The sequence below is a fragment of the Pantherophis guttatus genome, chromosome 7 (genome assembly GCF_059756535.1).
Source record: "Pantherophis guttatus breed Tessera chromosome 7, ASM5975653v1, whole genome shotgun sequence".
Classification (NCBI taxonomy): Eukaryota; Metazoa; Chordata; class Lepidosauria; order Squamata; family Colubridae; genus Pantherophis; species Pantherophis guttatus.
In genome coordinates, this window is record NC_142069.1 from 90,791,649 (window position 1) to 90,817,968 (window position 26,320).

General features: G+C 42.4%; 1 protein-coding gene across 8 annotated transcripts in view; it reads left to right on the plus strand.

Moving 5' to 3' along the window:
- The window catches only part of ITPR2 (inositol 1,4,5-trisphosphate receptor type 2), a 184,234-nt gene that overhangs the window by 119,517 nt on the left and 38,397 nt on the right, over nt 1–26,320 (plus strand). For all 8 annotated transcript variants that reach the window (XM_060694915.2, XM_060694909.2, XM_060694913.2 and 5 more), the window contains 8 exons: nt 1,046–1,154; nt 11,189–11,297; nt 13,125–13,312; nt 14,215–14,398; nt 17,815–18,071; nt 20,481–20,681; nt 22,530–22,640; nt 24,548–24,643. In XM_060694915.2, coding sequence (XP_060550898.2) covers nt 1,046–1,154; nt 11,189–11,297; nt 13,125–13,312; nt 14,215–14,398; nt 17,815–18,071; nt 20,481–20,681; nt 22,530–22,640; nt 24,548–24,643 — 1,255 coding nt within the window. The remainder of the gene's footprint in view (nt 1–1,045; nt 1,155–11,188; nt 11,298–13,124; nt 13,313–14,214; nt 14,399–17,814; nt 18,072–20,480; nt 20,682–22,529; nt 22,641–24,547; nt 24,644–26,320) is intronic.

Genomic DNA, 26,320 nt, shown 5'->3' on the forward strand with positions numbered 1-26,320 from the left:
TTCCTTGTCATGTTTTTCTCTTCATTATCCTCACATAACATGGAAAAGTTACTCGTAATTTACCTTGGAAGCTGAAGATACCCTTTACCAAAGTGGAAGCTATTACAGTAATTTATTCCCTCTCTGAGCGAAGTTATTTCCAATGAAGGGGAATATTTGTAGCTCGGGGTTGATATGAGGGGTCCTTGGTGCTCTCTGAGCTTCGTGGTTTTGTTACAGACGTTTCATGACCCAACTAGGAAACATCATCAGTGCTAGAAGGGAGAGGGTTTTTGCAAAGAGGACGAAGAGGAGGAGGAGGAGGAGGAGGAGGAGGAGGAGGAGGAGGAGGGGGGGGGAAGGACTCTAGGGTCCTTAGTCTTCTCTGAGTTTGGTTGTTTTATTGCTGTTTCCTGACCCAACTAGGTAACATCATCAGTGCTAGAAGGAAGTGGGGTTTGCAGAGATGAGGAGGAGGAGGAGGAGGAGGAGACGGCAGAGGAGGAGGAGGAGGAGGAGGAGAAGGACTCTAGGATCCTTAGTCTTCTCTGAGTTTGTTCGTTTTCTTGCTGATGTTTCCTGACCCAACTAGGTAACATCATCAGTGATAGATGGGAGTTGGGTTTGGAGAGATGAGGAAGAGGAGGAGGAGGAGGATTGTAGGGTTCTTCATGCTCTCTGAGTTTGGTGGTTTTCTTGCAGACGTTTCATGACCCAACTAGGGAACATCATCAGTTCTAGAAAGGAGTTGGCTTTGCTCCCAGTTATTTACCTTTGCAAAGAAATAAGATATTGCCTTGCCAAGATTTCATGACCCAACTCAACCCAACATCACCAGTGCCAGATGTTGTCTTCTATTGCTTGGTGGTGAAAAAAATATGTTGTTCTTTTGCTTAAGTATACATGCAAAGGTTTGTTCCTTACAATAGCCCCCCCCCCATTTGTGAACTGCACAGTAGGAGTAAAAGCTGCAAATATATAACGTGAAAAAGAGCAAAGAGAAATAAATCCGGAGAGGCCCGCTGGGTTTGAAAGTTATAATTTTGCCTGATGTTTTATTTTAAAGGTTGATCAACCATACAAAACGGCTAATGGAGAAGGAAGAAAAACTCTGCATCAAAATCCTCCAGACTCTGCGGGAAATGCTGGACCAGAAAGATAGCTTTGTTGAAGAGGTAGGCCCGGATCTTATTCCTGAAAAGTATGTGAGCTATAGATACGGAATAAGACAGTTGGAAGGGACCTTGGAGGTCGTCTAGTCCAACCTTGTACCATTTCTGATGTGCTGTACCGGCTGTGGATTTTAAGTAAAAAGTGTGCAATACTTAATTAATACCTAATAGAGGAGAAATGCTTTGATCTGATTTCCAGGGCAAAGTGAATGAAGTCTAGGGAAAAATTTGAACCATCTTGAAAAAAAATGAATGGAATAAAATGGAATAGAATAGAATGCAGGATAGGATAGGATAGGATAGGATAGGATAGGATAGGATAGGATAGGATAGGATAGGATAGGATAGGATAGGATAGGATAGGATAGGATAGGATAGGATAGGATAGAAAATATGGAATAGAATAGAATAGAATAGAATAGAATAGAATAGAATAGAATAGAATAGAATAGAATAGAATAGAAAATATGGAATAAAATAGAATCTTTATTAAGAATGGAATGGGGTAGGGTAGGAAGGATAGAATAGAATAGAATAGAATAGAATAGAATAGAATAGAATAGAATAGAATAGAATAGAATAGAATAGCATCTTTATTGAGTAAAATGGGGTAGGGTAGGGTAGGAAGGATAGGATAGGATAGGATGGAGTGGAGTGGAGTGGAGTGGAATGGAGAGTAGAGTAGAGTAGAGTAGAGTAGAGTAGAGTAGAGTAGAGTAGAGTAGAATAGAATAGAATAGAATAGAATAGAATAGAATAGAATAGAATAGAAAATATGGAGTAGAATAGAATAGAATAGAATCTTTATTGAGAATGGAATGGGGTAGGGTAGGAAGGATAGGATAGGATAGGGTGGAATGGAGTGGAGTGGAGTGGAGTGGAGTGGAGTGGAATAGAATAGAATAGAATAGAATAGAATAGAATAGAATAGAATAGAATAGAATAGAATAGAATAGAATAGAAAATATGGAATAAAATAGAATCTTTATTAAGAATGGAATGGGGTAGGGTAGGAAGGATAGAATAGAATAGAATAGAATAGAATAGAATAGAATAGAATAGAATAGAATAGAATAGAATAGAATAGACGCAATAGGACAGGACAGGACAGGACAGGACAGAATAAATGGAATAGGACAGGACAGGACAGAACAGAACAGAACAGAGTATTGCAATGAAGCCCAGACTAGACTAGAATACTTCTAATCCCACACGGACAGATTATAATTTTGAAGGAAAAGGAATAAGGATGGCAGGATCCGTCCTGATGGGAAGAAAGAGGTGAGAACAAAGAACTAGAGAAGAAGAGAAAGAAGAGACACGTCAGAAGAGAAGCCACTTCAAGAAGATCTTAGTTTAATATTGGGGTTTTTTTTTTTCTTCTTCTTCACAGCAGCTCCTGGATACTCATAACCAGGAAAAACTGCACAAAACAATAACATCTAATGCTGTTTTGTCCCGTTGCCTCGCCAGATGGCAGCACTTGACCGGCTGAGTCGGATCAACAGCGAACAGAGTTGAGTTGAGGCTGGTTAGGACTTGATTGCAAAATCTTTCAGTCAATCAATCAGAATAGAGCCGGAAGGGACCTTGGAGGTCTTCTAGTCCAGCCTCCCTTGCCCAAGCAGGAGACCCTACACCATTTCAGACAGGTGGCTGCCCAGTCTCTTCTTCAAAACCTCCATTGTTGGAGCACCCACAACTTCTTGTGGCAAGCTGTTCCACGGGTGAATTGTCCTCACTGTTAGGAAGTTTCTCCTTAATTCCAGGTTGCTTCTCTCCTTGATCAGTTTCCATCCATTCTCTCTTTCTTTCTTGCCTTGCCTTCTGGTGCTTTGGAGAATAAGTTGATCCCCGTCTTCTTTGTGTCTGGAGACCCACAGATCTGTGATTCTGAAGCTGTATCAGCTATCGTGTGGAGGGGGGGGGAAATGATAATAAGGAAGAATTTCCATTTATTTCCTTCCTCCCTTCCCTAACAATCCCAAAGCAGGATTGCAAGATACTGTCACTCTAGCTTTTCAGTAAAATGGAATTGACTCATCTTAACAGAATTAGTGAGTTGGAAGGGACCTTGGAGGTCTTCTAGTCCAACCCCTCGCTCAAACAGGAAACCCAAAATAGAAACCCTATCTATCCCATTTCAGACAAATGGCTGTCCAATCTCTTCTTCAAAACCTCCAGTGATGGAGCACCCACAACTTCTGGAGGCAAGTAGTTCCACTGATTAATTGTTCTAACATTCAGGAAGTTTCTCCTTAGTTCTAAGTTGCTTCTCTCCTTGATTAGTTTCCATCCGTTGCTTCTTGCCCTGCCTTCAGGTGCTTTGGAAAATAGCTTGACTCCCTCTCCTTTGGGGCAGCCCCTGAGATATTGGAAGACTGCTATCATGTCTCCCCTAGTCCTTCTTTTCATTAAACTAGAAATGCCCATCTTGTTATGCTTTCAGCCTGGTTTACCCTGTTAGGCCGACATCAACCTTGTAAACCTCAAAACACAATTCTCCCACCACCACCACCCTCCTATACAGCTCAAGAAATTAGGAAGGTCTCTTCAGAGATTCTTTCTCTTTCTGTTTTATAGCTGCAGGCTTTGCGAGCTCTTATCTGAATCGGTCCTTGGGCACAATCTTCTTCAGATCTTCCCGATCTGCCATTCCGTATATCTGCAGGTATTCTGGTCTTCAGCTTTGAGAAGTTGACATGTTGAACATAAACCCTGGAGCCTTTTCACTCATCGGTATATAAAAAAAGGAAATTTGGAGCCAACAGGGATATATTTATTTGATTGATTGATTGATTGATTGATTGATTGAATTTATATTGCCGCCTATTCACCCATGGTGACTCAAGGCGGCTTACAGAATATAAAACCACATTTAAAACCATAAAACTAATAAAAAGAATCAAATACATTAATACAGTATACTATAATAAAATCTACTGCAATTCTGCAAGGGAACGAACGCTGTTTTTTTCTTTTCCTTCCAAATTTGGTTGGGTGTATATATGTATATATAGTATATGAGCGGCCCAGAAAGCAAATTTATTTAAAATCAGTCTGCCATTAAAGATGGATTATTAAATTAATGGATTAACAGAGTTGGAAGGGACCTTGTAGGTCATCTAGTCCATCCCCCACGCCCAAGCAGGAGAGCCTACACCATTTCTGACAAATGGCTGTCCAATCTCTTCTTGAAAGCCTCCAGTGATGAAGCTCCCACAACTTCTGAAGGCAACTTCTGTTCCATGGGTTGATTGTTCTCACTGTCAGGAAATTCCTCCTTATTTCCAGGTTGAATCTCTCCTTGGTCAGTTTCCATCCATTATTCCTTGTCTGGCCTTCAGGTAGTTTGGGAAATAGCTTGACCCCCTTCCTCCTCTCTGGGGCAGCCCCTCAAATATTGGAAGACTGCTCTCCTGTCTCCCCTGGTCCTTCTCTTCACTAGACCAGCCAGGCCCAGTTATATTTGTATTACATGTATTTTTATCGTTCGCTGTTCACCGCCCTGAGTCCCTTAGGAATAGGGCGGTATATAAATTTAATAAATAAATAAATAAATAAATATTTAAAAGCTTAATTGTATTTGCAAAAGTTTGGGCTGAAAAGAAAGTAGAACGGGTTGAATCTCCTGGTTCTTGCAAAAATCGCATCTCTCAACCGCTTTGCGGGGGATGCGGTACAATCCTTCGTTTAGTGACCGTTCAGTGCCAATGGCCACTAAATAAACCGTGGTAAGTCGAGGACTACCTGCCCTGGAATGACAATGAAGCATCAATCCCAAAAGTTTGATTTGAGATAGAAGGGGAGCTCCAATTCTTTGAGACCCTGTGGCTCGTTTGGGTTTTTATAGCGTTTAACTTAATCAACGTGTTTAACTTGATCGAATATTTCTGGGGTTTTTTCCCCCCTGGGGTGGTCGAATGAGTTTTTTAGACCGCTCATCCTTGCTCCTTGCAACCTTGATGGGATCGGAGTCTCCGGTGGCGCGTTGTGCCCCCCACGACATGCGGCCGTCCATGTGTGGGTGCAGATGGAGGCGGCGGGGTGCGATGGCTCGCCGGAGGGTGTCGGGGACTGCAGTGCTTGCAGCCGGCAACAGCTTGTGGTTGTGTAACTCTCTGGCAAGCGTCTGGCACGGGCTTCTGCGGAGGAGCTGCGTCACGTGGCCCGGATGAGTGCCTGGCCCTGAAATTCAATGAGGGGCCTTTTCTGAATGAGCCGTGAGGCTGCATGAGTTAAGCTGCCCCAAGCGGGGGGCCGGAGAGCCAAGGGGACGGTTAGCGGTGGTGGTCGTCACGCACCAGCTGGGAAATTGGCGGTTGTCATTCCAGGCAGGGTAGAGAAGGTGGGTGGGGGGGTTTGGCATGGCTGATACGTACATCACGGTGACACCCCCCGGGAAGGTGGAAATTGAAAGCTGTTATGCAACTGGCCACACAAAGACAGAAACGGCCCCTTCGCTTCCCCTTGTTTATCTTCCTTCTTTCTTTCTTTCCTTCCTTCTTTCTTTTTCTCTCTCCCTTTCTTTCTTTTTCTTTCCTTCCTTCCTTCTTTCTTTCTCTCTCCCTTTCTTTCTTTTTCTTTCTTTCCTTCCTTCCTTCTTTCTCTCTCTCCCTTTCTTTCTTTTTCTTGCCTTTCTTCCTTCCTTCTTTCTTTCTCTCTCTCCCTTTCTTTCTTTTTCTTTCCTTCCTTCCTTCTTTCTCTCTCTCCCTTTCTTTCTTTTTCTTTCCTTCCTTCCTTCTTTCTTTCTCTCTCCCTTTCTTTCTTTTTCTTTCTTTCCTTCCTTCCTTCTTTCTCTCTCCCTTTCTTTCTTTTTCTTGCCTTTCTTCCTTCCTTCTTTCTTTCTCTCTCTCCCTTTCTTTCTTTTTCTTTCCTTCCTTCCTTCTTTCTCTCTCTCCCTTTCTTTCTTTTTCTTTCCTTCCTTCCTTCTTTCTTTCTCTCTCCCTTTCTTTCTTTTTCTTTCTTTCCTTCCTTCCTTCTTTCTCTCTCTCCCTTTCTTTCTTTTTCTTGCCTTTCTTCCTTCCTTCTTTCTTTCTCTCTCTCCCTTTCTTTCTTTTTCTTTCTTTCTTTCCTTCCTTGTTTCTTTCTTTCTCTCTCCCTTTCTTTCTTTTTCTTTCCTTTCTTCCTTCCTTCTTTCTTTCTTTCTCTCTCTTCCTTTCTTTCTCTTTCCTTCCTTCCTTCTTTCTTTCTCTCTCTCCCTTTCTTTCTTTTTCTTTCTTTCCTTCCTTCCTTCTCTTTCTTTTTCTTTTCTCCCTCCCTCCTTCTTTCCTTCCTTCTTTTTTCTTTCTTTCTTTTTCTTTCCTTCCTTCCTTCCTTCTTTCTCTTTCTCTTTCTTTTATCTTTTCTTCCTTCCTTCCCTCCCTCCCTCCCTTCCTCCCTCCTTCTTTCTTTCTTGATGAGTGTTCTACTCTCTTGCTCCCTTTCTTCCTTTTTTCTTTCTTTATTTTCTTTCCTTCCTTCTCTCCTTCTTTCTCTTTCTCTCTTTCTTTTTTCTTCCTTCCCTCCCTCCCTAGTTTCTTCTATCCCTTCCTCTTTCTTTCTTTCCTTCCTTCCTTCTTTCTTGATGAATGTTCTACTTCTCTCTCTCCCCCTCCCTTCCTCCCTCCCTCTCTCCCTCTTTCTTTCCTTCCTTCCTTTCCTTTCTTTCTCTGCTTTTTCTTTCTGTCCTTCTTCCCTCCCTCCTTCCTTCACTATTTCCTTTCCTTTCCTTTCCTTTCCTTTCCTTTCCTTTCCTTTCCTTTCCTTTCCTTTCCTTTCCTTTCCTTTCCAGTCCTGTCCTGTCCTGTCCTTCCCTTCCCTTCCCTTCCCTTCCCTTCCCTTCCCTTCCCTTCCCTTTCTTTCTTTTTGTTTTTTCTTTCTATCCTTCCTTCCTTTCCTTTCTTTCTCTGTTTTTTCTTTCTGTCCTTCTTCCCTCCCTCCTTCCTTCACTATTTCCTTTCCTGTCCTGTCCTGTCCTGTCCTGTCCTGTCCTTCCCTTCCCTTCCCTTTCTTTCTCTTTGTTTTTTTCTTTCTATCTCTCCTCCCTCCCTCCTTCACTGCTCCCCCTCCACACCAAGGCTGAACGAATTCTCTTCTGCCTGGGGCGCCCTGCAAGGCACGTAGCCTTCACGCAGCCTTCTCTCCGGCTACCCACCTGCTTCCCTTGACTTGAGGGAGGCCCTTGTCCTTTGAGACACGCTCAGAGGGCTGGTGCGTTGCTGTCCTAGGAGTGGCAAGGGATATGGGGCAGACCTTGAGACCAACACCTGGGAATACAGGTGGGGTTTGTGGGTGGGTGCGTGTTTTTTTTCCCCATGCACACGTGTATCACATGTATTTTCGGATCAATTCAGACGACTCGCGCAGCTTTCTTGCAACCGGCAGCTGTTTCCTGAATTTTAATTCACCGACTAGAAACAATCCCGCTGTTAGTTGTGCTCCTCCAGAAGAAAAGCCCACAACAAAACCAGCCAGAGCTTTGTTTAACATTTACAAATTCCTGTTGTTCTCTCGGAGCTTTGTTCTTATCTCCGCGTCGCTACTGTTCGACAAAGGAGTCTTACTAACGGTTTACAATAAGGCCATTGTGCTGCTGCTTCAGAGCCTACTATGTGCAGAATTGCCATCGCATAAGGATTGGGAGTCAGCTGAGAGCTGTTTACGTTCCAGATTAGTATACTTTTAAAAGCTATAAAATCCGGTTTTAGGAGGAACGCCGGATGGGAAGAACCTCATGCTCCCGAATGCGAATAGCAGCCTTGTTAATGTATCACCCTGACTATTAAGTAGGTTGTGAGGATGTCCGTAGACTGCAGAGGTCTTCAAACTTGGCAGCTTTAAGACCTGTGGACTTTAACTCCCAGAATTCTCCAGCCAGCATCTTTTACCTTCCTTCCTTCCTTCCTTCCTTCCTTCCTTCCTTCCTTCATCCCTCCCTCCCTCCCTCCCTTCCCTGTCTCCTTTCTTTCTTTCCTTTCTTTCTTTCTTTCCTTCCTTCCTTCTTCCTTCCTTCCCTGCCTCCTTTCCTTTCCTTTCCTTTCATTCCTTCCTTCCTTTCTTCCTTCATCCCTCCCTCCCTTCCCTGTTTTCTTTCTTTCTTTCTTTCTTTCTTTCCTTCCTTCCTTCTTTCCTTCCTTCTTCCTTCCTTCCTTCCTTCCCTGCCTCCTTTCCTTTCCTTTCCTTTCCTTTCCTTTCCTTTCCTTTCCTTTCCTTTCCTTTCCTTCCTTCCTTTCTTCCTTCCCTGCCTCCTTTCCTTTCTTCCTTCCTTCCTTCCTTCTTTTCTTCCTTCATCCCTCCCTGCCTCCCTCCCTTCCCTGTCTCCTTTCTTTCTTTTCTTTTCTTTTCTTTCTTTCTTTCTTCCTTCCCTGCCTCCTTTCCTTTCCTTCCTTCCTTCCTTTCTTCCTTCATCCCTCCCTCCCTCCCCTGTCTCCTTTCTTTCTTTCTTTCTTTCTTTCTTTCCTTCCTTCCTTCCTTCCTTCCTTCCTTCCTTCCTTCCTTCCTTCTTCCTTCCTTCCTTCCCTGCCTCCTTTCCTTTCCTTTCCTTTCATTCCTTCCTTCCTTTCTTCCTTCATCCCTCCCTCCGTTCCCTGTTTTCTTTCTTTCTTTCTTTCTTTCTTTCTTTCTTTCCTTCCTTCCTTCTTTCCTTCCTTCTTCCTTCCTTCCTTCCTTCCCTGCCTCCTTTCCTTTCCTTTCCTTTCCTTTCCTTTCCTTTCCTTCCTTCCTTTCTTCCTTCCCTGCCTCCTTTCCTTTCTTCCTTCCTTCCTTCCTTCTTTTCTTCCTTCATCCCTCCCTGCCTCCCTCCCTTCCCTGTCTCCTTTCTTTCTTTTCTTTTCTTTTCTTTCTTTCCTTCTTCCTTCCCTGCCTCCTTTCCTTTCCTTTCATTCCTTCCTTCCTTTCTTCCTTCATCCCTCCCTCCCCTGTCTCCTTTCTTTCTTTCTTTCTTTCTTTCTTTCTTTCTTTCTTTCTTTCTTTCTTTCTTTCTTTCCTTCCTTCCTTCCTTCCTTCCTTCTTCCTTCCTTCCTTCCCTGCCTCCTTTCCTTTCCTTTCCTTTCCTTTCCTTTCCTTTCCTTTCCTTTCCTTTCCTTTCCTTTCCTTCCTTCCTTCCTTCCTTCCTTCCTTCCTTTCTTCCTTCATCCCTCCCTCCCTCCCTCCCTCCCTCCTTTCCCTCTTTCCTCTTCTTCTTCCTTCCCAAAACATATAGATATAAAACAGGTATAAAACATGCTGGCTGGAGAATTCTGGGAATTGAAGTCCACAAGTCTTAAAGCTGCCAAGTTTGAAGACCTCTGCCATAGAGTTTCAATTCAAGGCACTCTTGAATTCCTAGAAGGGAACTGTCAACATTCAATCAGAAGTTTAGCCACGATGGATCCGTTTCTGGTTCTCAGCTTGGCTCATTTTAACCTTGAAATGTTAGGTGGAATACAAAAAGTCCTTGTTTAGCAAACCGCCTTGTACACCGACCGTTTTTTGCACTTAAAACGGGGATGTAAAAGTACAGCTAGCCCTCGATGTACGGCAGTTCCATTCAAAGTTACAACGGCACTGAAAAAAAGCAACCTAATGACCGTTTTCCACACTTATGACCATTGCAGCACCCGCGTGGTCACGTGATCCAAATTCAGACGCTTTTTTTTAAAAAAAATTTTTTTTAATTTGATTTATATGCCGCCCTTCTCCGAAGACTCAGGGCGGCTTACAATGCGTTAAGCAATAGCCTTCATCCTTTTGTATATTTATACAAAGTCAGTTTATTGCCCTCACAAACTGGGTCCTCAATTTACCTACCTCAGAAGGATGGAAGGCTGAGTCAACCTTGAGCCTGGGGAGATTTGAACTCGCAGTAATTGCAGGCAGCTGGTGCTACTTAACAGCGCTTTAGTCTGCTGCGCCACCAAGGCTCTTGCCATAGTTATATGGATGTTGACACCTGGCCAACACAATTGTGCCCTGCGTCATATTTGGAAGGGCAAGCTATAAAGTTTTTATTCAATGTAACCTGTGTTTTTACTCCAACGAAATGCCATTTGGGGTTTACAGGTGGAATTCTCTTCAGTTGTAATTGCCATTTACCGAAGACGCAAGACGCCTTTAAAATTTTTATTTTAAGTGTGCCTGAACACATTTCTCATTGTCCTTTATTAGGACTGTGCTGCACTCCTGTTTGCAGCTCCTTTAGATCCTACGCAAACTTTTCGGGATTATGCTACACCTATGGGGCAAGGCCACATAAATCTAGAAAGAATAGAATGATAGAATAGAGTAGAGTAGAGTAGAGTAGGGTAGAGTAGAGTAGGGTAGAGGTAGAGGTAGAGGTAGAGATAAAGTAGAGGTAGAATAGAATAGAGGTAGAGTAGAGGTAGAGGTAGAGTAGAGTTAGAGTAGAGTAGAATAGAATAGAGTAGAAGAATAGAATAGAATAGAATAGAATAGAATAGAATAGAATAGAAGAGTAGAGTAGAGTAGAGGTAGAGGTAGAGAAAGAGTAAGAGTAAGAGTAAGAGTAAGAGTAGAGGTAGAATAGAGTAGAGGTAGAGTAGAGGTAAAGGTAGAGTAGAGTTAGAGTAGAGTAGAGTAGAGTAGAGGTAGAGGTAGAGTAAGAGTAAGAGTAAGAGTAAGAGTAAGAGTAAGAGTAAGGGTAAGAGTAAGAGTAGAGGTAGAATAGAGTAGAGGTAGAGTAGAGGTAAAGGTAGAGTAGAGTTAGAGTAGAGTAGAATAGAGTAGAAGAAAGTGGAAGAAAGAATAGAATAGTATAGAGTAGAGGTAGAGGTAGAGGTAGAGAAAGAGTAAGAGTAAGAGTAGAGGTAGAATAGAGTAGAAGTAGAGTAGAGGTAAAGGTAGAGTAGAGTTAGAGTAGAGTAGAGTAGAATAAAGTGGAAGAATAGAATGGAACGGAACGGAACAGAACGGAACAGAACATAGAATAATGTAGTTTCTTTTAGAATTACAATCAATGAGTTGTGTTTTGTGATGCATTGCAGACTTGAAAATAAAATACCCAGGAATACATTTACCACCCTCTTTAATTCTTACTCTCTGTTTTGATCTTACTAAAGGGCAGCAACCTGCGGAAAATACTCCTCAACCGCTATTTCAAAGGAGACTACGGAGGGAACATCAACGGTCATCTGTCTGGCAGCTACGGCAAACCCCTGCAGAGTGGAGGTAACCAGGGTTTAAAACATCTGGCTGAGAAACAGCTCTTTGGGGTTTTTCCCTAGTGTAGTTCATGGGAATATATTCATGGGAATAGGGAGTTACTGTAGTTTGGTCTAGTGGTTAAGGCATCAGGCTAGAAAGCAGGGGACTGTGAGTTCTAGTCCCGCCTTAGCCATGAAAGCCAGCTGGGTAACTTTGGGCCAATCACCAGGAGCCGGTGAGTTCTAATCCTGCCTTAGCCATGAAAGCCAGCTGGGTATCTTTGGGCCAATCACCAGGAGATGGTGAGTTCTAGTCTCACTTTAGCCATGAAAGCCATCTGGGTAACTTTGGGCCAATCACCAGAAGACGGTGAGTTCTAGTCCCGCCTTAGGCATGAAAGCCAGCTGGGTGACTTTGAGTCAATTACCAGGAGATGGTGAGTTCTAGTCCCACCTTAGCCATGAAAGCCATCTGGGTAACTTTGGGCCAATCACCAGGAGCCGGTGAGTTCTAATCCTGCCTTAGCCATGAAAGCCAGCTGGGTATCTTTGGGCCAATCACCAGGAGATGGTGAGTTCTAGTCTCACTTTAGCCATGAAAGCCAGCTGGGTGACTTTGGGCCAATCACCAGGAGATGGTGAGTTCTAGTCCCGCCTTAGGCATGAAAGCCAGCTGGGTGACTTTGGGCCAATCACCAGGAGATGGTGAGTTCTAGTCTCACTTTAGCCATGGAAGCCAGCTGGGTGACTTTGGGCCAATCACCAGGAGATGGTGAGTTCTAGTCCCGCCTTAGGCATGAAAGCCAGCTGGGTGACTTTGGGCCAATCACCAGGAGACTGAGAGTTCTAGTCCCGCCTTAGCCATGAAAGCCAGCTGGGTAACTTTGGGCCAATCACCAGGAGACGGTGAGTTCTAGTCCCACCTTAGCCATGAAAGCCAGCTGGGTAACTTTGGGCCAATCACCAGGAGACGGTGAGTTCTAGTCCCGCCTTAGCCATGAAAGCCAGCTGGGTGACTTTGGGCCAATCACCAGGAGATGGTGAGTTCTAGTCTCACTTTAGCCATGAAAGCCAGCTGGGTGACTTTGGGCCAATCACCAGGAGATGGTGAGTTCTAGTCTCACTTTAGCCATGGAAGCCAGCTGGGTGACTTTGGGCCAATCACCAGGAGATGGTGAGTTCTAGTCCCGCCTTAGGCATGAAAGCCAGCTGGGTGACTTTGGGCCAATCACCAGGAGACTGAGAGTTCTAGTCCCGCCTTAGCCATGAAAGCCAGCTGGGTAACTTTGGGCCAATCACCAGGAGACGGTGAGTTCTAGTCCCACCTTAGCCATGAAAGCCAGCTGGGTAACTTTGGGCCAATCACCAGGAGACGGTGAGTTCTAGTCCCGCCTTAGCCATGAAAGCCAGCTGGGTAACTTTGGGCCAATCACCAGGAGATGGTGAGTTCTAGCTCCGCCTTAGCCATGAAAGCCAGCTGGGTAACTTTGGGCCAATCACCAGGAGATGGTGAGTTCTAGCTCCGCCTTAGCCATGAAAGCTAGCTGGGTAACTTTGGGCCAATCACCAGGAGATGGTGAGTTCTAGTCTCACTTTAGCCATGAAAGTCAGCTAGGTGACTTTGAGTCAATCACCAGGAGATGGAGATGGAGATGGAGATGGAGATGGAGATGGAGATGGAGATGGAGATGGAGATGGGATGGGATAACAAGACAAGACATTACAAGATAAGAGATAAGAGGAGAGAAAATGAGATAACCCTTAACTGAAAATTTAAGAATAAGTCTTCTTTGTTTTCTCAAAAAGATCTTAATATCCCAATTAACTTGTCAATTAAACTCCTTAATTTCAGCGACCTTCTCCGGACAAGATGTGGACAAGTCCGCGGCATCCATGCATGACATTCAGTGTCTCTTGGATAAAGAAGGAGCTTCGGAACTGGTCACCGATGTCATCGTTAGTACCAAAAATGACCGGATATTCTCGGAAGCCATCTTGCTCGGCATTGCGTTGCTCGAAGGAGGAAACACCCAAATCCAGGTGCATTTTGGTACCTTAAAACCTTCCAGCCAATTCTAACCCTTAAATTTCCTAAGGCAAGGAAGGAAACAGGACCGGGGTTGAAAATGAATAGGAAAATAACTAAAAATATAGCAGGTATCGTAATGATATTTTTTATATGAGCCACAGGGAACTGGCCGGCTTCTGTAAATATGGGGTGTGTTATTTGTGGAATACGGTTTTCAATAGAGAAAAGTTCCCAGGTACAGGGAGTTCTTAATTTACAACGATTCATTTTGTGACCATTCTAAGTTACGACGCCTGAACTGAAAAAAGTGATTTATGACCATTTTTCCCCGCTTACGACCGTTGCAGCCATCCTTATGGTCACGTCATCAAAATTTGAACGCTTGGCAACTGGCATGTACTTATGACGGTTGCAGCATTCCCAGGGGGTGTCACCAGGGGTGGGTTCTGGTCAGTGGGCGGAGCCTCCCACCGGTTTTACTACCGGTTCTAGAGTGGCTCACTTAACAACGGTGCCAAGAAAGGTCGTAACATGAAGCGAAACTCACTCAACAACTGCCTCGCTTAGCAACCTAAATTTTGGGCTCGATTGTGGTTGAAAATTGAGGACTGCCTGTTCATTCCGTTAATCTGACCTCACAATAAAGTTAGCGCTTTTAGGGGTGCTTCCTCATCTGAACTACTTCACAAAAATTGATACTTGAGTGATTAGGATTTAAACTGGGAAGAAAACAGGGGGAGTTATGAAAAATAAAGGACAGGTTATCTGATCAAACGCGGGTTATGTATGAGTACAAATTATGAATTAGCAATTTAATTTAATTTAATTTAATTTTAAAATCCATTGTCTTTAGTGACCCCTTTAGAGATAGCTTCATACTTTGTTATCTGATGTATTTTTTTTTTCTCTTTAGTATTCCTTTTATCAACAATTAAACGAGCAGAAAAAATCCGAAAAGTTTTTCAAAGTTTTGTACGATCGGATGAAAATGGCCCAGCTGGAAATTCGGTCCACGGTGTCGGTGAACACGATTGATCTGAGCAGCAAAAAGAAGGACGAGGAAACAGATGTGACAGTTTCAGCTCCAAAAAAGAGAGGTAACCGGGGGAAAAAATGGGGAATATTTTTTGTCTTAGGCTGCATTTGCCCGCATTGATGTATATACTACCTGAGCATAAAAACCTGATTAATAAAGGTTTTCCTAAATCACTATTGTGCTTCTTAGGATTTCAAGATCGCCTATGTTAAATGACATACATCGAAGTACAATTCTACTGTTATAGAATTCATTTGTTTCTTCATTCGTTCATTTGTTCATTTGTTCATTCGTTCACTCGTTTGTTCATTCGTTCATTTGTTTATTTGTTTGTTCATTAATTTGTTTATTTGTTCATTCATTTGGTCATTTGTTCATTCATTCGGAGAAGGGCAGCATATAAATCAAATTTAAAAAAAATTATAATTTGTTGTTATTATTATCTATATAAAAGTCAAATACCACTCACTCATCACAAAATTTCCAGAACGGTAAAGCCTACAAACTTGAAATTTGCTACGTATGTTCCTTCTGGCTTCTAGGTGCTTGCTAAGAAAGGATTTTTCGAAGTGACCATCAAATCATTAGTATTTAATATATACAGAACTATTATACCCACAATCTCTGATGCTAAGGAGTTAGACATTCTACTTCCCCTCCCCACCTGAAAAGAACTCTGTTCCAACTGCCACTTACTGTATATTAACATGCTCTAATGCTACCCCTTCGCTAAACCGGGCATGGGCGTGGCCAGTGCGTGACTCATCCGGCCTGTGGGCTGGGACATTCTACTCCCCCTCCCCTTCTGTTCCAACTGACAGTTGCCTTATATTAACACGCTCTGATGCTATGGAGTTACACCTTCTACATTAAGTTTCAGGCTTTAAGTGTCAATTTATCACACCCGATCACATAGTTTTGTAGTGAAGCACGGGTGTCCAGGTAGTAAATAATGAATAAGAATTGTTACGGAACTTTCCTGGAATAAGCGCTCTCCGCGGGAAGCCAATTTTTTTAACAGCTCAAGTTGTTGGAGCCATGATGAATGTAATACGGCCGCGGTCAGCCACCGGGGTTGAGCAGTGAATTTGATTTGATCTCAAAAGGTTTATTGAAGCATGAAAGTCGCATTTATCTGTCATAACCTCAAGCAGCACTTACTTCTCCCAGGATTGATGGGCCCAGAGATTGCGCCACCAACAATTGTTTTCGGTCCGCGTAAAGCAAGTATTTGTGAGGCGCGAAGAATCGGCACCAAATGTAAAGTTCCAGTTAAGATGATTTAATGCTCAGGCTTATACACAGGAATCTAGTCAGCTAATGGTCAGCACTGAATTGTGGCTAGATAGAAGTCAATGATGGGACGTGATGGCTCAGTGGCTAAGATGCTGAGCTTGTTGATTGAAAGGTCAGCAGTTCAGCGGGTTTGAATCCCTAGTGCCGCGTAACGGGGTGAGCTCCTGTTACTTGTCCCAGCATCTGCCAACCTAGCAGTTTGAAAGCACGTAAAAAATGCAAGTAGAAAAACAGGGACCACCTTTGGTGGGAAGGGAACAGCGTTCCGTGCGCCTTTGGCGTTGAGTCATGCCGGCCGCATGACCACGGAGACATCTTCGGACAGCGCTGGCTCTTCGGCTTTGAAACGGAGATGAGCACCGCCCCCTAGAGTCAGGAACGACTAGCACACATGTGCGAGGTGAACCTTTACTTTTACCTTAAGAGTCAATGGAATTCAAGAGGGGTTAAACTTAGACCTTACGTTGGAAACGTAAGGACTCTAGGCTGATTGCTCTCTTGACACCGCCCTCAGTCTCTGCCTGTCCTTCTCCTACAGTATATGAAGCTCACATTCGTAGGCCCCAAAGGTGCTTTTTCAGGAGGCAACTGGACTTTCTGGTTTTTTTCTTTTGAAGACGTTTCACTTCTCATCCAAGAAGCTTCTTCAGCTCTGGCTGGACGGTGGAGAAATGAAAGATTTATATTCCTTGCAGACAGAACTGGTCATTTGCATCCTTTTAGAGGGTCGTTGAAGCGGTTTATCTGTGTCCTCAGGATCACCTGTAGTCAAACATGACCTGACGGATTTGGCCCCTCAGGACACATACGAGAGGGATAAAATGGTAACACGGGCCAGCTATTTTTATCCTAGGATTTAGCACATGTGAACGTACAGTACGATGTGTTTATGCAAAAATGGGTGGGAAGCATGCCAGGAATGGCCTCTATGTGGCTGGCATTTAGTGTTATGAACTAAGCTCTCTTCAAGCTTCTAGTTAATTAATTAATTAGTTTTTTTAATTTGATTTATATGCCGCCCTTCTCCGGAGACTCAGGGCGGCTTACAATGCGTTAAGCAATAGCCTTCATACTTTTGTATATACCTGCTTAGTAGGGTTTTTGCCCCCCCCCCAAGCGGTGTTCTATTTTATACAAAGTCAGCTTATTGCCCCCACAAACTGGGTCCTCAATTTACCTACCTTAGAAAGGATGGAAGGCTGAGTCAACCTTGAGCCTTGGCGAGATTCGAACCCGCAGTAATTGCAGGCAGCTGTGTTAATAACAGGGTGCTTAGACCACTGTACTATCAAGGCTCTTGTGTGGTCCAGTTGCTGGCATGCAACCCCAGATATGAGCTAGCCGTGTGCGGCGGCAGCCAAAAAAGCCAACGCAATCCTAAATTGCATTAACAGAGGGATACGATCAAGATCACGTGAGGTACTCATACCACTCTGTAAAGCCTTAGTAAGACCACACCTAGAGTACTACATCCAGTTTTGGTCACCACACACTATAAAAAAGATGTTGAGACTCTAGAAAGAGCTCAGAGAAGAGCAACCAAGAGGATTGTAGGGTTATAGGATCTCGTGCCTAAGCAGGGGGTTGGACTAGAAGACCTCCAAGGTCCCTCTCAACTCTTTTATTCTATTCTATTAAAGGACTGGTGGCTAAAACATACAATGAACACTTGCAGGAACTGGGTATGTCTAGTCTAGTGAAGAGAAGGACCAGGGGAGACATGATAGCATCTTCCAATATTTAAGGGGCTGTCACAGAGAGGAGGAAGGGGGTCAAGCTATTTTCCAAAGCACCTGAAGTCCAGACAAGGAATAATGGATGGTGAACAAGGAGAGATTCAACCTGGAAATAAGGAGAAATTTTCTGACAGTGAGAACAATCAGCCGATGGAACAGAAGTTCCCTTCGGAAGTTGTGGGAGCTTCATCACTTGAGACTTTCAAGAAAAGCTTGGACTGCCACTTGTCAGAAATGGTGTTGGTTCTCCTACTTGGGTTTGGGGGGGGGGTTGGACTAGATGACCTACAAGTTTCCTTCCAACTCTGTTAATTTAATCTAGCCTTAGTCTAAACTAAATCACCAGGAATCAGGACGGACTCAAAGGATGGACAGAGAAAACCCCATCGTGCTCCTCACGGGTGCAGATCGGATTGCAATCATGTTTCTTTTCGCTTGTCTACAGTTAGAGACTCCAACCTCCACCTCAAGGAAGGCATGAAAGGACAACTGGCGGAAGCCTCCACCGCAACCTCCAAAGCTTACTGCGTGTACCGCAGAGAGATGGATCCGGAAACGGACCTCATGGGTCCAGGGTCAGAGGCAGGATGCGCAGACGAAAAATCGTCCGAAGAAACCATCATGAGTCCCGCTATTGTGATCATGCAACCCATCTTGAGGTTCCTCCAATTGTTGTGTGAGAATCACAATCGAGAACTCCAGGTAGGCTACAGTATTGTTATTACGGTGTATTTTAGTGTGAAAGTTAAGACAATCCTTGGTTGTATCGAGGGAGGCATAGAATCAAAATCACGTGAAGTGTTAGTGCCGCTTTATAACGCCTTGGTAAGGCCCCACCTGGAATGGAGTGGAGTGGAGTGGAGTGGAGTGGAATGGTATGGAATAGAATAGAATAGAATAGAATAGAATAGAATAGAATAGAATAGAATAGAATAGAATAGAATAGAATAGAATAGAATAGAATAGAATTTATTAATCAAATCAAATAATCAAAAATCAAATAGAATAGAATATGAAACAGAATAGAATAGAATAGAATAGAATAGAATAGAATAGAATAGAATTTATTAATCAAATCAAATAATCAAAAATCAAATAGAATAGAATACGAAACAGAATAGAATAGAATAGAATAGAATAGAATAGAATAGAATAGAATAGAATAGAATGAAGTGGAGTGGAGTAGGGGGAGTGGAGTGGAGTGGAGTGGAGTGGAATGGAATAGAATAGAATAGAATAGAATAGAATAGAATAGAATAGAATAGAATAGAATAGAATAGAATAGAATAGAATTTATTAATCAAATCAAATAATCAAAAATCAAATAGAATAGAATACGAAACAGAATAGAATAGAATAGAATATGAAACAGAACAGAATAGAACAGAACAGAATAGAATAGAATATGAAACAGAACAGAATGGAATAGAATAGAATAGAATATGAAACAGAATAGAATAGAATAGAATAGAATAGAATAGAATAGAATAGAATAGAATAGAATAGAATGAAGTGGAGTGGAGTAGGGGGAGTGGAGTGGAGTGGAGTGGAGTGGAGTGGAGTGGAGTGGAATGGAATGGAATAGAATAGAATAGAATAGAATAGAATAGAATAGAATAGAATAGAATAGAATAGAATAGAATTTATTAATCAAATCAAATAATCAAAAATCAAATAGAATAGAATACGAAACAGAATAGAATAGAATAGAATAGAATAGAATAGAATAGAATAGAATAGAATAGAATAGAATAGAATAGAATAGAATAGAATGAAGTGGAGTGGAGTAGGGGGAGTGGAGTGGAATGGAATGGAATAGAATAGAATAGAATAGAATAGAATAGAATAGAATAGAATAGAATAGAATAGAATTTATTAATCAAATCAAATAATCAAAAATCAAATAGAATAGAATACGAAACAGAATAGAATAGAATAGAATATGAAACAGAACAGAATAGAACAGAACAGAATAGAATAGAATATGAAACAGAACAAAATAGAACAGAACAGAATAGAATAGAATAGAATATGAAACAGAACAGAATGGAATAGAATAGAATAGAATATGAAACAGAATAGAATAGAATAGAATAGAATATGAAACAGAACAGAATGGAATAGAATAGAATAGAATATGAAACAGAATAGAATAGAATAGAATAGAATAGAATAGAATAGAATAGAATAGAATAGAATAGAATAGAATAGAATGAAGTGGAGTGGAGTAGGGGGAGTGGAGTGGAGTGGAGTGGAGTGGAGTGGAGTGGAATAGAATAGAATAGAATAGAATAGAATAGAATAGAATAGAATAGAATAGAATAGAATAGAATAGAATAGAATTTATTAATCAAATCAAATAATCAAAAATCAAATAGAATAGAATACGAAACAGAATAGAATAGAATAGAATAGAATAGAATAGAACAGAACAGAACAGAACAGAACAGAGTAGAATAGAATAGAATAGGAGTTGGAAGGAACCTTGGAGGTCTTCTAGTCCAACCCCCTGCTTAGGCAGGAAACCCTACACCACTTCAGACAAATGGTTGTCCAATCTCTTCTTAAAGACTTCCAGTGTTGGAGCACTCACAACTTCTGGAGGCAAGTCGTTCCACTGATGAATTTTTCTCACTGTCAGGAAATTTCTCCTTAGTTCTAAGTTGCTTCTCTCCTTGATTAGTTTCCACCCATTGCTTCTTCTCCTATCCTCAGGTGCTTTGGAGAATAGGTTCATTCCCTCTTCGTTGGGGCAACCCCTGAGATATTGGAAGACTGCTATCATGTCTCCCCTAGTCCTTTTCTTCATTAAACTAGACATACCCAATTCCTGCAACCGTTCTTCATGTTTTAGCCTCCAGTCCCCTAATCCTCTTCGTTGCTCTTCTCTGCACTCTTTCTAGAGTCTCCACATCTTTTGAGCATCCAGTTTTCATCACCGCGTTACCAAAAAGATGTTGAGTTCAAACTGAGTTAAAAGTAGGATAAATCCCCTCAGAATCGTAATAATAGCGAAGTCTTTTCAACCGTGGCTTAGCGTTACCTCCAATTTGAACCCATGTCTACTTTTCGTCGGTTTGTACAGTGGTGTCCTTTCTCCTCTTTTTCCAGAACTTTTTAAGAAACCAGAACAACAAGACCAACTACAACCTAGTTTGCGAGACGCTTCAGTTTTTGGATTGTATCTGCGGAAGTACCACCGGCGGGCTAGGACTCCTGGGCCTGTACATCAAAGAAAAAAATGTAGCTTTGGTAAATCAAACCCTGGAAAGTTTGACGGAGTACTGCCAAGGCCCCTGCCATGAAAATCAGGTGGGTTTATCCCCTGGGGAAGAATCTGAACTGAAGGTGAATTCAGATTTTCTTTCTTCATGTCAAAAATCCCTAATTGCGTCCCTTTCTGGATCGGGACGCCTTGCACACGGTCACTCACGCCCTTGTCACTTCCCGTCTGGACTACTGTAATGCTCTCTACATGGGGCTCCCCTTGAGGCTCCAACTGGTCCAGAATGCGGCCACACGGGTGGTTATGGGAGCGACTCGTCGCTCCCGGGTAACACCTCTCTTGCGCGAGCTGCACTGGCTCCCAGTGGTCTTCCGGGTGCGTTTCAAGGTGCTTGTCACCATCTTCAAAGCGTTCCATGGTTTAGGACCGGGATACCTACAGGACCGCCTTCTACCACCGAATGACTCCCACCGTCCGATACGCTCTCACAGAGAGGGCCTCCTCAGGGTGCCGTCGGCCAAGCAATGTCGGCAGGAGACCCCCAGGGGGAGAGCCTTCTCTGTGGGGGCTCCTGCCCTATGGAATGAGCTGCCCCCAGATATACGAAGGATCCCCGACCTCCGCACCTACCGTCGTGCTCTGAAGACTCTATTGTTCAATCAAGCCAGCCTGACCGAATAAATTAACGTTAATGGGTTTTAAATTGGTTTTAAAGGGGTTTTAGTTAAGGGTTTTAAAAAACGGCCAAGTTGCTTTAATTATTTTAACGGTTTTTAATTTTTGTGATGGGTTTGTTTTAATATGGCTGTACACCGTCCTGAGTCCTTCGGGAGAAGGGCGGTATAGAAATGCAATTAAATTAATTAATTAAATATATTAATTAATAACTTGTGTCAGAACATGGCCTTTCTACAGTAGTGCCCAAAATTGTGGAAACCTTTTGGGAAAAGTGTATTTTTGAGGTTTGATGGCTAATAACACCACTTTTTTTTTTTTTTTGGAAATTCAAGAGAATCCTATTCCACTGCTGGAAGGACCTGGGAATAGCCCAGACCTTTATCCAATTGAAAATCTATGGAGCCGACTAAAGAAACTTGTTAGTCAGAAGCCACCCAGCAATAAAACCCAGTTAATTCAATCTTGGTTTCACATTAGAATAGCTGCAGAACTAAAAGACTTGGTTCACTCCATGGGAAGACATTGTAAGGCCATAATTCATGCTAAAGGTTACTCAACTAAGGATTAACTGACGATTAAGTATGAAGGATATTGCTTAACACACTGTAAGCCACCCTGAGTCTCTGGAGAAGGGCGTATTGCATCATATTGTGTCCTGATTGGTTAGCTCTGTAGCCAATCTCCTTAAGAGGGAGCTAGAAACATGGTTTGTTTCTCTTTGCTGTTCTTGCTCTCTGATATCCCTGTATGCTACTGTTTGCAAATCCAGAAGAACTGTTTATTGTGAATGACTACGACGACTGGTAAGAAGACTTTGTTATTGGATTATCCCTGGATTTTGCTATCTCCTGCTTTATATGTGTATGACCTGGACTGTTTATTAGACTGTGCTTTACTATTTCCTGAAAGTAAACACAATTCAGTGTATCTGTGTGTTGATTGTGTTTATTTGTATCTACCCTCAATTGCTTTCATGTGCACACCCTTGCTACTCAAGGGTTACTCTGCGAATTCCTTAACAAATGGTTACAATGGTGCAGTACACCAGTATTCTATCTATCCTTGTGTATGTTTTCCCTGGTAGAAAGCATGCATGACAAATGAAATCAACCGGACCTTCTCCTGGGTTTGCTGATCTGCACAAAATCCTTTAGGACATTATTCATCTTTCAAAGAACGAGAGGAAGAGGAAGGACGCAATCTCTTAATGGGATGTGTTGTCATCTGAAATGTCTTTCTTTCTTTGCCTTTGGTAGACCTGCATAGCCACCCATGAGTCCAATGGCATCGACATCATCATCGCGCTGATCCTAAATGATATCAATCCCCTTGGAAAATATCGGATGGACCTAGTGCTACAGTTGAAGGTATGGAATTCTACCACGTTGTCCTCAGAGTCCTAACCTCACTGGCTTCCCACTGTTGCTCTTAGAGATGGATGGAAGAAGGACAGAAGTATCTCATCCATGGTCAGGAGAAGAGGAATATTTCTACGAATGAAGGAAGGCAAAGATACGTGTCCCAGGATAAGGTGGTAGGATCCCAATTTGGGTCGGTCACCAGGTTTAGTCTTCCGAGCTTTTAGACTCGTGCTGGAACCCATCTTCGGAGAACTTCTCAGTTGATACATTCTGGTAGAGAGACGTTCCCTGAAGATGGGCTCTACCATGAGTCTGAAAGTTCAGGAGACTAAACTCCTAATCCTGGGGACCGACCCAAATTGGATCCTGCAAGAATATTTGTAGTTCAAGGTTGAAATGAGGGATCCTTGGTGCTCTCTGAACTTGGTTTTTTTGCGAACGTTTGACATGCACTGATGATGTACTGATGCTGTTACCTAGTTGGGTAATGAAATGTTTGCAAGAAAACCACCAAGCTCAGAGAGCACCAAGGACCCCACACTCCTCTTCCTCCTTCACCTCCTTCTCCTCCTCTCCACAAACCCCACTTCCTTCTAGCACTGATGATGTTACTCAGTTGGGTAATGAAACGTCTTCAAGAAAACTACCAAGCTCAGAGAGCACCAAGGGCCCCACAGTTCTCCTCCTCCTCCTCCTCCTCCTCTTCTTCTTCTTCTCTTCCTTCTCTTCCTCCTCCTCCTTCTCCTCCTCCTCCTCCTTCTCATTCTCCTCCTCCTCCTCCTCCTTCTCTTCTTCTTCTTCTTCTTCTTCTTCTTCTTCTTCTTCTTCTTCTTCTTCTTCTTCTTCTTCTTCTTCTTCTTCTTCTCCTCCTCCTCCTCCTCCTCCTCCTCCTCCTCCTCCTCCTTCTCCTCCTCCTCCTCCCCTGAAACCCGCTCTCTTCCAGCATTGATGATGTTACCTAATTTGGGTAATGAAGCATCTGCAGGAAGATTTCACCAAGGATCCCATATATTCCATACATATTTCATTCCATACAGAATTCCAGGCTCAACAAGAATTCCACTTTTGACTAACCAGTATTGTGAATATTCTCAGGGACCATAGTGCTTTTTAGCATCACTCACAGATTCAACTGTGAGTTATCCCAAATCAGCGAACAGGTGAACGTCCAGTGAAGATTGTTGATGAAAAATTTCTCAGTCATCCTGGTAGAGTTGTCTGGAAATTGAGTCATAGCAACTGGACATGTCCCACCTCCAAAGCATGCAGACATCTGAATAGCAAAGTTGGAAGGGACCTTGGAGGTCTTCTAGTCCAACCCCCTGCTCAAACTGGAGACCGTATTCCATTTTGGATAAACGGGTTGTCCACTCTCTTCTTGAAAACCTCCTGTGATGGATCACCCACAACTTCTGGTGGCAAGGCGTTCCATTGATTAATTCTTCTCACTGTCAGGAAGTTTCTCCTTAGTTCTGGGTTGGTTGTCCTCACAGGCAGTCCTCAAATTACAACCATAATGGAGCCTGTCCATAAGGGTCTTAAGTTGCAATGGTCGTAAAAAATGGGTTGGTCACACGACCGAACCCAATTTTATAATTTTTTTTTTTTTTTTTTTTGCAGTGGTTGCAAATGCCACAGTGATTAAGTCAATGCACGGTATGAAAGCAGCTGCATAAAAAGGCTCCCTTTACCAACATCCGGCACTTATAAATATGCATTTATTTTTTAATTAGTTCTGTGATTAGAGTGATCAGGCCACGATGTCACCCATAAAACAAAACAAAAATCCATAAAAAGATTCAAGGCCTTTAAAAGGCCCCTGTTCTCGTAAGGAAACCTGTGCCTGCAGCTTCGGTTCATCGGTCCATGAAATAGATTTTAACTACATCTTAATTGGCTTCGATGCTTTTCAGAATAACGCCTCGAAACTTTTGCTGGCTATCATGGAAAGCAGGCACGATAGCGAAAATGCAGAGAGGGTCCTTTTCAACATGAGACCAAAGGAGCTCGTAAGTATTGAAAACAATGACAACAACAAAATGAATTTGTTTGTTTTTTTGAAAAAAGTTTTTTTATTATTTTTTTAAAACCCAAACATAAAAAAACACATCTTTTCCAAAACGAAGCATTGATCCATCCAGTCACGAATTACCGTAGTACAAATCACTAACAAATCTTAATTTCCAATCAACACAACTTAATAAATCATTTGGGGTTTTTAAAATGGTTCAGCCAAATTTATTTAATTTGTTTTATCTCTATTTTAAATTTTGTATCTATATGTTTTATTTTATGGCTGTTCACCGCCCTGAGTCCTTCGGGAGTAGGGCGGTATACAAATTTAATTAATAAATAATAAATAAATAAATACTTTACTCAGTTATTTCTCTAAATTCTATCAATTTAACTAGGCCATTATCCCAAAAAACCCATTACTTGAATCTCAGATGCTAACCAAATCTCATTCCATTTTTCTCTTCCTTTTTGCTTAGATGGATATATTTGAACAATATAGATCATTACAATTATTGTAAACATTTAAAAAATACTTTAACTATTACTCCCAATATAATCATCGTCATTACTTTACTATTAATCCCGACACAATCATTTCATTTTTACTGTTCCCAACATAATCATTTTTATTTTTTAGCTGTTAATTCCAACATAATCATTATATTTTACTGTTGAACTCATCGTTATCGTCTTTATTTCTGTTGTTAAATCCAATTTATACATTCCATTTTTACTGTTAATCTCATCATACTCCTCCCTATTTTTGCTGTCCTGCCCAGCATAATAATTTTTATTTTTTGGCTGTTAATCAAAATGAATTGAGGTTTTGAGCTAGCCAAGCTGGTTTTGATCCCTGCACTGACTAGAATGCAGGGAATCCTCAACTTACGACCGCAGTTGAGCCCCAAATTTATTGTTGCTGAGTGAGAAATTTGCTAAGTGGATTTTGCCTCGTTTGACGACCTCTCTTGCCGCCGTTGTTAAGCGAATCCCTGCGGCGGTTACGTTAATAACCCGTTTGTGAAGTGAATCTGGCTTCCCTGGTGATTTTGCTTGTTGGAAGGCTGCCAATGAGGATCACGTCACACACACACACACACACACACCCCTAGGACGCTGCACCGTCATAAATGCAAGTCAGTCGACAAGCGTCTGAATTTTTAATCACGTGACCATGGGGGAAATGCCGCAACGGTCGTAAGTGTGAAAAACGGTCCTAAGTCACTTGTTTCAGGGCCGTTATAACTTTGAATGTTCACGAAACGAACTGCTGTAAGTAAAACACCACCTATATAATGTGTTTAAAAGTTATTTGAAACACAAAGAGGAATAGCAGGGGACCTTGGAGGTCTTCTAGTCCAACCCCCTGCTCAGGCAGGAAACCCTAATGGCTGTCCAATGTCTTCTTAAAAACCTCCAGTGTTGGAGCATCCACAACTCCTGGTGGCAAGTTGTTCCACTGGTTAATTGTTCTCACTGTCAGGAAAGTCCTCCTTAGTTCAAGGTTGCTTCTCTCCTTGATGAGTTTCCATCCGTTGCTTCTTGTCCTGCCTTCATCCACGGCAAACAGATTAAAAAAATATGGTGGGATATAAAGAGATTATTTAATTGAGATTGGGGAAAGGCAGGGGTGAAATCCAGCAGGTTCTAGAGAACCGGTAGTGGAAATT